Below are 12,417 nucleotides of genomic sequence, written 5' to 3' on the forward strand. Positions count from 1 at the left end.
ATATATTGTCACCTGCCAAGATGTGTCCGAGCTTGTCTCTATGTTGACCATTCTTGTGCTGCTTCTTCCCTTACAAGATTCTCTTTTCTGCATATTGTTATTTAGCATTTCCTGGTTAATTACCTGCTGCATGCCTTTTATTATTTTATTTTATTAAATGTTAGAACAAGCCATCATTTAACAAAACATCAAACTAAAATTCCACCTCTTATTTTGTTCTAACCTTGATGCTGATATAGATATTGTGGTAAATGGGTCTTTCTTAAAAAATCCTGTATTGAGTAGACTGAACCTTGCGTTTTCTAGGAACATTGGCTCCCAGTTTGGGGATATTAGCTTATGAATCTGAACTGGACTTGTGTCAGTAGGTCCTAGTTCCTGTAAGGAACACGAACTACCTGCTCATCTTCTTCTCCGAAAAGATTTAGTCCCTCAGCCTGGGAAATCTTAAACAAAAAGTGCACCATTAATGTGCATTAATGCAATTAAATCCTTAATTCCCATAACTATCCACACCCTGATATGAGACGATCCAGGAGCATAAACTTTTTCCGTTAACATTTGCTCTGAATTAGACCCAGAAAGCCCATTTCTTGGAGGTGTCTTTTAATGACTCCCAGATGATCCTGCCACAGTAAGCGGTATATTTTATATCACTTCCCCTGATAAGTGTATGTTTTTTGTCTAGAGAGAGAGAGCTCTTTTATTTTCTAAAAGTTAGTACTGTCAAATATGTGGGCAGCTGTATATTCTCTCACACAATAAATGTCTTCTGAGGAATGTTTTGGCAACACAAAGAATTTCAAAGCTATAAATTATCTCTGGGCAGTCCATTTCCATTTGTAATTGCTCCAGAGTGGTTTCTAATGGCAATGCTCATAGACAAACATTTAGGTTGCTTCCTGCTCAGTTAAGCAGAGAGACAAACTGAGCTCCACCATTTGACAGATGATATTTTATTAAGAAATAATTCCAACTGCTCCTTAGTATATGTGTTTCAGGCAGACTCTTGAAACTATGTTCTAAGTCGTGTGAAATATACAATTATGGTTGGTTGTTTATTCATTTACTTTACTTGTATGGGGCCTATTCCCAGATTCTGTGGTGGCTCACAATGTCAACATATAAAATGATTATCCCAAACCCTCAAATATACATAAAAATAAAAAGAGCAAAACAAAAGATAAAAAACACATTCAATTACAACACACCATTCTGCTGCTTCCAGATTCAATCCAGGGTATATTCTATGAGCCGTGGTGGCGCAGTGGTTAAAGTGCAGTATTGCAGACTACTTCTGCTACCTGCCAGCTGCTTGCAATTTGGCAGTTCAAATCTCACCAGGCTCAAGGTTGACTCAGCCTTCCATCCTTCCGAGGTGGGTAAAATGAGGACCCACATTATTGAGGGCAATTTGCTGACTCTGTAAAACTGCCTAGAGAGGGCTGTAAAGCACTGTGAAACGGTATGTAAGTCTAAGTGCTATTGGTATTGTGGTAGAGACCATTGTGTCCAGGTCTGGCCATCACATGAAGATTCAGTTTGAGTGCATTGTAAAGTTATAAAAACAGATACATTCAATAAAGAGTTGCAGTTGCTTCTTTGAGCCATGGGGGCGCAGTGGTTGGAATGCAATACTGCAGGCTACTTCTGCTGACTGCCAGCTGTCTGCAATTTGGGAGTTCGAATCTCACTAGGCTCAAGGTTGACTCAGCCTTCCATCCTTCCGAGGTCAGTAAAATGAGGACCCAGATTGGGGCAATCAGTGGTGGTATTCAGCTGCATGCGCCAGCAAAGCACATGCAAGCCGTGCCCTCTCACATTTTCGGTGCGCGGTAAACCGGTGGTAAAATTATGTTAAATCCACCTCTGGAGTCAATATGCTGACTCGCTGACTCTGTAAACCACTTAGAAAGGGCTGTAAAGCACTGTAAAGCAGCATATAAATCTAAGTGCTATTGCTATTGCTACTGCATAGGACAGAACAGATAGGTCTTCACAATTTTGCTGAAGCCCAAGATGGACCAACTGACCAAATCTTTGCCAACAGAATGCAGCTGATGAAAAAGGCGGTTTTAGATAGCTGTTCAAAAGGAGTGGAGAGAGGAAAGGTCTCTAAGGCATTCCACACTGTAGAAGTCTCTGGGCAGATTTCCTGTCACCACCAATCCTGAATGTCAGTGCTCCTTCAGGAACAACGAGAACCACTGCAGAGCAATGCCCACCACTCCAATTGCTCAGAAGTGGCCCAGGAATCTAACACAGTTGAGGGTTTTAAAAGCTGCTGAAAGATCAAGGAGGAACAGGAGGGTTGCATTCCTCCAAACCTTAATGGATTTTTGGAAGGATAATAGAATTGGAACTTATTTCATCTCAGAGAGAATGGTGTTTCAGAGGATAGGAGTCACAGCAGAAAAGACTCATCTCGTGGGTTCCAATAATACCTTTCTATAAAGCCTTAGTAAGACCACACCTAGAATACTGCATTCAGTTTTGGTCATCACACTATAAAAAAGATGTTGAGATTCTGGAAAGAGTACAGAGAAGAGCAACCAAGATGATTAGGGACTGGAGACTAAAACATACAGGAACTGGGCATGGCTAGTCTAGTGAAGAGAAGGACCAGGGGAGACATGATAGCAGTGTTCCAATATTTGAGGGGCTGCCACAGAGAGGAAGGGGTCAAGCTATTTTTCAAAGCACCAGAAGGCCGGACAAGGAATAATGGCTCGAAACTGAACAAGGAGAGATTCACCCTGGAAATAAGGAGAAATTTTCTGACAGTGAGAGCAATCAATCAATGGAACAGCTTGCCTTCAGACATTGTGGGAACTTCATCACTGGAAGCTTTCAAGAAGAGACTGGACTGCAATCTGTCAGAAATGGTGTAGGATCTCCTACTTGGGTGGGGGGTTGGACTAGATGATCTACAAAATCCCTTTCAACTCTGTTAATCTGTTAAATCTGTTCCATTAAAGGGAAGAATGTAACAGATGGGATCTGTAGCATATTTCTCCTGCTGGACCTAATGGGATGGATAGATGTAACCCAGGAGACGTGGTCCCTCAAATAACCTAGTCTCATGCCATGAGTGTTGGTGAACCTTTTCGGCACAGAATGCCAAAACAGGAGCATGCACACGTGCAAGGGGGAGTGCCAGAAACTGGAAGAACAGCTCCCTGGCACACACACGCAGGAGCATTGGAAACCGGAAAAGCAGTTCCCCAGGGTGCAACCGCTCACCGGTTTCTGGTGCTCATGCATGCGTGAAGACCAGCTGGCCGGCGTGCGTGTGCATGCCAGAACCTGGAAGAGAAATGGGCAGCGGCTGGCATGCCCAGAGAGATGGCTCTGCGTGCCACGTCCGCCACCCATGCCATAGATTCACCATCATGGCCATCAAAACTAATACCCTGGATTGAACCTGGAAGCAAATACAGCTCACAGGGCAAAAGTGTAACATGTGCTGTTCTAGCAGCACATGCAACTGCCCACGCCATCACATTTTGCACCAACTGAACCTTCCAGACTCTCTTCAAGGGCAGCCCCATGGAGAATGCATTACAATAGTCCATTTTAGAGGTAACCAGGGCATGAGTAACCATGCGTAGAGCCTCATGATCCAAGAAAGGGTGAAACTGACACTGAAAACGAAGGTGTGCAAAGGTACTCCTATCCATGACTGTTGTGTGCTTCTTGAGGAGGTGTCATGAGTACAGAAGGACCACAAGATTGTATCCCAGCTGCAATTTCATCCAGCACCAAAGATGGTAAAATCTCAGGTCCAGAAGGTCCTAAAACTCAAAGCCACTCAATCTTGCCAGGGTTTAGCCAAAGCCTGCTGCCCCCCATCCAGACCCCACAGCCTCCAGACACAGAGACAGGAAATTAACAGCATTGTTTAATTCATTGGGGGTGGAGATACATAATTGAATATCATCTGCGCATGCGCAGAAGCTTCCTGATGATGTTGGGGTCGGTGGGAGGAGCCTCCTGCCGGTTTTACTATCGGTTCTATAGAATCGGTCCGAACCCGGGGGCAACCCACCACTGGATATACCATGGTATCTTTAACTTGCACGTTTCCTATCTCAGATAGCATTATCATTAAAACTGGAAAGTTAACTTGGCAGTCAGTTCAATGATTTGCCTTTTCACGTTTGCATTGTGACAATGTTTAACTGAGAAATAATTCTGTTTCCTGCTGCTCCTAAGTGCTTGTTACAGATGTGCTGGTGTAAAAAGAATGTTTACTGTTAACTCAACTGTGGTTTAACAAAAGAAAAGAAATCCACAACCAATGTGTGGAGTTTTGTTTGAGCCAAATTCATTGGTCAAAACATATGTATCCCTAATGCCTATAGGGATTGCTGTTTGCTGTAATTCAATTTGAAATGGCTTGTTCTTGATCCATTTCCATTTTGGAATTGTGCCATTGAGTCTTATATTATTAATGAATGGTTCCATGGCTCTAAAGTTATACATGTATCAACTAAAACCACAACTGCCAGTGACATTGTAGAAAATACCTCTTCTTTGTCCCATTTCTTTCAAAATTCCTGAAAGTGTGAGATCTGTTTTAGGAGGAATTTTAAAAAGTAGTACCAGTAGTTTGTAAACAATAGTTGAAAATACTCTGAAGTTGGAAGAGTTGTAGGAAAATGGTCTGTGGGTGTACTGACTAATTTTTTAAAAAACAAACAAACCCATGTAGCTACTATTTTTCCTGTTAAAAGAAATCTTCCCCTTGTAAAAGCTGATTTTTTTTTGCCCACTACATGCAGTTCTCAATTTACAACCACAATTGAGACCAGAATTTCTATTGCTAAGCAAGACAGTTATTAAATGAATCGCCCCTCATTTTGCAACCTTTTTTTTTTTGCCACAGTTGTTACAGTAATCACTGTAGCTGTTAAACCAAATCAGCCATCCTCATTGATTTTGCTTATCAGAAACCTTTTGGGAAGGTTGCAACCATCATTAACACATGCCAGTTGCCAAGCACCTGGATTTTGAGCACATGACCCTAGGGATGCTGCAGTGGTCGTAAGTGTGAGGACTGGTTGTAAGTCACTTTTTCCAGTGTCTATGGAGATTCTCAGTCATCCAAGTCATGGTTGCCCCCTAAGGTGCTTTTTCAGGAGGCAACTGGACTTTCTGGTTTTTCTTTGAAAACATTTTGCTTCCTTTCCAAGAAAAAGCAGCTTTGGGTCACTTTTTTTTCAGTGCCATTGTAACTTTGAATGGTCACTAAGTGAATGGTTGTAGGTGAATGGTTGTAAGACAAAGACTACGGCTGGCTGGGGAATTCTGGGAGTTGAAGTTCACAAATCTTAAAGTTGCAAGGTTGGACATCCCCGTTTTAATCCTACTGTTTTCAAAACCATCTTTATTTCTTTCTTTTCCTCAGGTGCTGTTGCCATCATATGATGACTCTGCAAATGGCCCAGGGAAAGATGCCCCTCCTCCTCCTTATGTAGATGCATAAGTGTGATGTGTACCTAAAAAAACCAACTATACTATTTTTCAAATCATCCAAGCAATATATCCTTTCACTTTCAAGATGGACATGCAAGATCCTAGATTAATTTATAGATTATTTTCAAAATGTGTTTTGTGTTTTCTTGTTTTGCCTAAAACATTACTGAACTGGCTTAGTTTAGCAAAGTATACTATAATCGCATTGTAGGTTTTTTTTCTTCATGTAATATGTATTTTTATTCCCGCCATACCTTATGTGGAAGTTTTGCTAGTTTAAATGGCAGAATTTTCAAATCAGTTTTAAGAATCGTGTCTCAATTTACAACTCTCAGCTGGATTTCGATTTACCTTTCCGTTAATCCAGATGCAGGCAAACTATAGGTCACATGACCCTCCCCCTAGTATCTTACATGATAGTGTTGCTATTGGGTAGCAAAATAGCCAAATTTCAAAGGAATTTCAGACTGTAGGGTAGATAAGGATAGGAACAAAGTTATCTATCTCCCTCCCCCATAAATAGGGATTTATGAGGCACAGTGGTGCAGTGGTTAGAATGCAGTACTGCAGGCTACTTCTGCTGACTGCCGGCTGCCTGCAATCTGGCAGTTTGAATCTCACCACGCTCAATGTTGACTCAGCCTTCCATCCTTCCAAGTAAAATGGGTAAAATGAGGCCCAAATTGTTGGGGGCAATATGGTGACTCTGTAAATTGCTTGGAGAGGGCTGTAAAGCACTGTGAAGTGGTATATAAGTCTAAGGCTATTGCTATTTATGTTCTTTTTCTTACTCTAACCATCCCACCCCCAAACCAAAAAAAAAATAAAAATGGAACATTACAATCCTCCTAGTCCAGTATGTTTCATCAGCCTGATGTTTCCATAAAAATTGAACCACAGTTCCCATATCTCCAGCTGGAATAGCCAATCACTGTATTGGCTGAAGGATATGAAAATGGTGCAATTTAAAACAGTCGGAAGGGTTTCAGGCTGGGGATTACAAATCAAGACTTTTAATTGACTTCCAAATTAAACCACTCCCCAATACAATATAATGCTTTAGATTTCTTAATTGTGAGGTCAGACTGTTAATTTTCCTGCTATTTCAATTCTGGCAACATTGTTTTGTCTACTTAAGCAATTGCTACTTAAGTAATCCCACTCGGCAATTACGAATGCTGGGAATAAACCATTTTTGAATGTCATTGATTTCATGGATTTTTAAACAATTTTTTAACACACGCACACACCAATTGAACTCAAGGGTAATGCTTGTATCTACTGTGACTCTGTCACTTTGTGCAAATAAAAGTTAATTGAATAGTCAATATTTCTGTGGTATTTTGGGAAATTCAATATGCCATTTTGAGGTTCCTGTACTGATGTTGGTCGCATCATTCTGTGTGTGTTCTGTTATTTTCTTTAATATAAGAAATTAGCACTCCTATTTGGATAACTCCAGTGTCTATGATGTCTGGGACTATGGCAAATTAACAACAACAACAACAACAATAATAATATCAATAACAACAGTAATAATGTTTTAATATGTATTACAGTCATTATTATATAACTTTACAACAACCCTAGAGGGTAGGCTATTATTTCCAAGTCTAGTTTAATTCTTATAAATAAGCTAGCTACAGTTGCCTTCATGACTGAGTCAGCATACAAATTGACTAAAAGAATAAGTAAATAACATTTGTGGTTCTTATCTGGGACCCATTAAATCAGTTAGACATAAGCATGACCATCATGAATCCTATTGATTTTAAGCCTATGTTTCTTAAACATACTAGTATAGGTTTACTTGAGAAGCTGGTGTATAGTCACAAAGGTATAAATCAATAAAATTGTTTATTTTTCATTCCTTTAAAAATGGAATCCCTCTCACTTTTTAAATGAGTCATGCATTACATGAAGCCATAGTTTGCTTAAATGAACCACAGCTGGCTGGGTTTGTGCAGATGACAACATTAAGAAAGTTATATGTGGGTTACTGCAATGCGTAAACTAAAAAAAAAAGATTATGAAGAAACTAGGGACATTTGTTCCAAACTTCTCTATTTGGCTAATGTTTAAAGCAGATTACATACTAGTCTCAGCCCAGCTGTTGAAGATTATTAGCCTATTGGTAGAACACATGTCTTAAATGCAGTAAGTCAAGGGTTCAGTCCTGGTTATGTTCACATAAACTTCCATTTTTCCCCAAAAGTAGAACTAAAAAACAGAATTGAGGGTAATGAAAGTAATGAAGTGAAACTGGAAACAAAGCAATTTTCTCCTCCTAGGGAGATGTAAAGCAGGGGTGTCAAAATGACGACAACACGTCGTCATGTGACGTATCACAATGTTTTCCCCCTTCTTTAAACTGGGAGTGGGTGTGACCAGCACGTCATGCATCCGACCCGCAGGCCATGAGTTTGACATACCTGATGTAAAGGGAAGAACTGATAGACACCCCTACATTCAGTGCAGGCTATTTCTTACTATGTACTGATCTGCTGATTAAGCAATGAAGTGAGTCCTTGCTAAATCAATGCACTAACAAGGAATTTTCCACATAAGTTTTTCTTTTGTTATGCAAGTCACTATTACACTGGATTAGGCTTTACAATCAATTTGAATTCCTAATTTCTTTAACTTTGGTTTACCTGGTCTGGATGATTATGCTAAGAGTTCATGTTAGATTACTGTTTTTAATTTGTGACATTTTAAATCATCTGTATGAAAAACAGCTATACATACTTTTCATTCAAAACTTGTGGTAAAATGAGCTCTAATAAAAGGATTATTTCCTCATATCTTTGTATGACTTACAACATTTTTTCAATAAATGCCATTATTGGTTCAAGTATCAGATCAGAAATATTTGAGTTAAAGATCTAAACTCTCAGCCAATGAGTGAGTGATCTGAGAGTGGGTGATTTGTGGCCAATCTCAGAATTGGGTTGTTAATGTAAATGAGATAAAATTGTCCCATACATTAAATTGGCTCCTAGAGAAAAGATGGCATACAAACATAAAGTCGATTCTCATGTTTATATAGATTTATGCCCCTTCACCAAACTTTTATTTCTTTCATTATTTCTCTCCGTTTCCATTTCCATTGCAATCAATATTGATTTCAGGAATGGCAGCTAAGTTGTTCACCGGGAGGGAGAAATGAAAAAAGTCAAGATGGCATCCTCTATTGTACACTACCTTGAGGGGGGGGTCATCCCCCCCAATCTATTCACAATTTAGACTGCTCCTGATAGCAAAGCTAGGGAACAAATGAGTTTGGTTAAAAAGCCAACTGTTTTTTTTTCTTCTAGACTGAGAAAGGAAAGAATTTGCGGGCAGAGCATTAGTTATAGCCAATGGTCACGTATGGTACATTCACAGACAGTTAAGAATCTTAAAAAACCTAGCAGTAATTGAAACCTGCAATTATAGTGCAATAGATCGGGGAAAAGAAAAACCTTTCTAAAGTCTGTTCTGTACTTAATAATGCTATGGAGGAAAGTATGCTTCACGATCATGTTTTAAACACAATAATGCATTTTTTGAAAGCTACTGCCACTATTTTGTAATTATCTCGCATAGTTTGCAGCACAGTCATTAATGTGGACCTAATACTGTAAAGATATTGTCAATTCAGATATTTAGCATATTATCCACAGAGCGATATCTCCCTTTTAAAAGTAAACTTGGCCTGCACAGATATGAGAACAGTGTAAAACGTATCACTGTTGCCACATACTAGAATTTGATATTCCAGTTCAACCTGAGATGGCAAATTACTTAGCTCTCTCATATTCTTTTGATGTTCTATAACCTAATATTGTAACAAATGTAACACCTTTATTTTTTATCCCTTGTGTTAAACAAGCTCATATCTCCATTACTGTGGATTATTCTTGGCATTGTTATTTCTAACCCAACCTTCTCATTTCAACGATTGTTTTCCTTGGATGCATATTTGTATATTTGGCACAGACTATTAAAAGTTGGGAAGTCTTATTCTGAATTACTTCATTGTATAATTCTATCCTTCCTTTAAATAGCTGCGGGTTGTATGTATGGACTAATTCCATTTATTTTCTATACGTGTTTAATATATTAAGGAAAGAAAACATTATTTCCTAGCTGATTAATATACTACTACCTCAACTTTCCTCAAACAAAAACCAACATTTAGCTTATGTTCTGGAACACGGGATATAACCCTGATTGATTCAGCCAGGACTTGCACCCACTTCTTAAAAAGAATTTTGTTTATTAAATACATACAAGTGAAGGTCAGTATCTATCATGTGATGACAGCCATGGCATATGTAACTTGGAATTTAAAGGAGGATAAATGTATTAACTGAAGGAAAAGTAAGAAAAATAGATAGTTTATGATATAATAAATATGAATAAAGGTGGTCCAAATCTTGTGAAATTGAATACTGTACATGCTTGAAAGTGAAGGTACAGTTGAAAAAATTAAAATGGATAGAAAAAAAGAGGATAACAAAAGACATGTTGAACTTAATACTGTGACTGATAACATGAACTAAACTTTGAACTCAAAGATGCAGTTAGTCAGAAACAATCCTAGAGAAAAAGTGCTCATCAGGTCATGAGATGGAAGTAACTGAACAACACTTCTGGTTCACTGACTGGGTTAGTAAGTTCATGAGTTCACATAAAATGCTACGTTTGATTAACTGGCATGTTAGCATGCCATTAGTCTCAATATTTTATTTATATTTTTATAAATATTATAAATTTCATTTCTCTTTAATGAATGCACTTTCTACTATTTTCTTCTTTCTTACTGATAAACTGTATTAGTAATTATTGTAGGATATAGTAATTATGAACCAGTTGGCTTCTATACAAAAAGCTTGTTTGTTGCAGCCACAGGCTCTACTACACACAATGTAAGAAAAGACAGGAAAGACGTTATCATTTATATTGTCAACATTTATTCACTGGAAAGTGTTAGACTTTAACAGAACTGCTTTTCATAAAAAAATAAAAAACAAGATAAAATACAGGATCACAAAGAGATAATCTAATTTACAAATCACCATTTAAAAATTTATTAAAACAAGCACACTGTTTTATCAGTTAACCAGAAATGTTTCACACAATAGTTTTATGAACTTCTAACCTATAACCCATTATTATTAGAAAGCAACATTTCGAATGCTCATGTTTTAAAGCTTTCTAATTTATTGTCTTTTTAGGACAAGATAGTATTTTGAAGATGCTACTGCAAACAAAAGTGCTGTTTGTAGAAAGTAATCCCAATGTGATCCAATTTATCATATACACATACACACACACGCACATCCCAAAATGACTTTTCTAAACAATATTTGTATCAGGTTCAGAACTGTAACATTTCTGACAAGGAACTGTATGCAAATATGTAATCTTAGTTTAACATTAATGTCTGAATGCATGTGAAAGCACAAATTCATTTCAATATTGGAACATATTTAACATATTAGTAACTCAAAGCTACAAATAGAAAATGTAGATACTGGTACTAAATCTATTGTGCACATTAGTACTAAAATCCATGAAACAAATTTTATTTTGTTAACCTGTTAACCTGGGATCATTGAAGACTTGTAATGCTTGAGAGTTTTAACAACTAAAATTATGTGTGTGTGTATGTGTGTGTATAAAATTTTAGTTGTTAACACTCAGGCATTACAAGTCTTCAATGTAATATGTATATATATGTAATAAAATAAACTGTATCTTTCATCTGAATGGCTGGAGGAGAAAAAATAAAATCAATATAATCCTCATTTATGGAAATGCTTAAATGTCTCTTGAGAGACAAGAAGCAATCTTGTAAACGTTTCATAATTGACAAGAAAAATATTTGGACTTATACAGTTAGTATATTTCTTATTTTCTAGATGACCCACAAAACTAGTTTCTACAGATAGGAGTCCAATGATAAGAGTATCATTCTTGGCCCAAAAATATTAGCAAAAACTGTAACTTCACACTCTACAACTAACATGTGAGAACTAAATCATTATTAGGGATAATGGAAGCAAAGTAAAGGAGAAAAGAGGAAATCTGTAGATATCTTCATCATCCTTATAACATGTTCTCACTTGGAAAATACTACTTTAAGAAAATAAACGGTGACCGCTTATCCAGTCTGAGAGGCTCCCTTAGGTCAGTGATTCCTCTTGTAGTATTTTCTTCTAGTAGTGTCTACCTCAAAATAAAGGAAAGTATTTTCCTAATGGAAGTGGAGATGAAGATAGATATCAATGGCAGTGACTGTAGATATCAAGGAGAGTAGACAGTGACATTTTTGTTATCTTCTGCAGTTATAATGTGAGGACAGAAAGAGTGAGTTTTGCTAGACAACAGATTGGGAAGCAGGGAAGAAAAAAGTAAAAAGGAGAATGTGCATGGATTTAAGCCTAATGTTAATTGTAATGTAAAATAGAAACATCTCAAGATTATAGCTATTGTGTTGAAAGAAGGCTATGTTGCTTATACATATTTTCCAAAGGGAAATTCCTTAGGGCGCTGCTAGTAAAACATTAAGAGGTTGAGGCTGAGACTGAACTGTCACACCCTATGAGCACCTGAATAAATAAAGTAGAAAATGAAGAATTGGCTTTGGTGGTTTTTTTCAAAATGGTTGACCATTTAAAATAAATACATGGTATTTCATTTGAGATAGCCAAAGTACTCGCTAACAATAGAACATAGGCAACCACAATAAACATAATAGACTTGGGAGGATGGCATCTCAAGGATCACTTTCTTCAGTATGCTCTTCCTAGATTCTCTGTCCAAATTGGCAGCCTCTTCCAGATCCCTCAGATATGAGGAGGGAGATAAGGATCAAAAAGCAAGGCCTTTGTGGTAGCAACCTCCCCTTTCCATGCAAGATCCAGGGGATCCCTGCATTGTCTTTGCCTT

At 37.7% G+C, this 12,417-nt stretch overlaps 1 protein-coding gene across 1 annotated transcript in view; it reads left to right on the top strand.

Moving 5' to 3' along the window:
• The window catches only part of LAPTM4B (lysosomal protein transmembrane 4 beta), a 44,026-nt gene extending 35,744 nt beyond the window's left edge, over window positions 1–8,282 (top strand). Inside the window, exon 7 of the mRNA XM_060681885.2 lies at window positions 5,411–8,282. Within this exon, the coding sequence (XP_060537868.1) occupies window positions 5,411–5,488 (78 nt within the window). The 3' untranslated portion in view covers window positions 5,489–8,282. The remainder of the gene's footprint in view (window positions 1–5,410) is intronic.
• Window positions 8,283–12,417: the final 4,135 nt, after the last annotated feature.

The sequence above is a fragment of the Pantherophis guttatus genome, chromosome 3 (genome assembly GCF_059756535.1).
Source record: "Pantherophis guttatus breed Tessera chromosome 3, ASM5975653v1, whole genome shotgun sequence".
NCBI lineage: Eukaryota > Metazoa > Chordata > Lepidosauria > Squamata > Colubridae > Pantherophis > Pantherophis guttatus.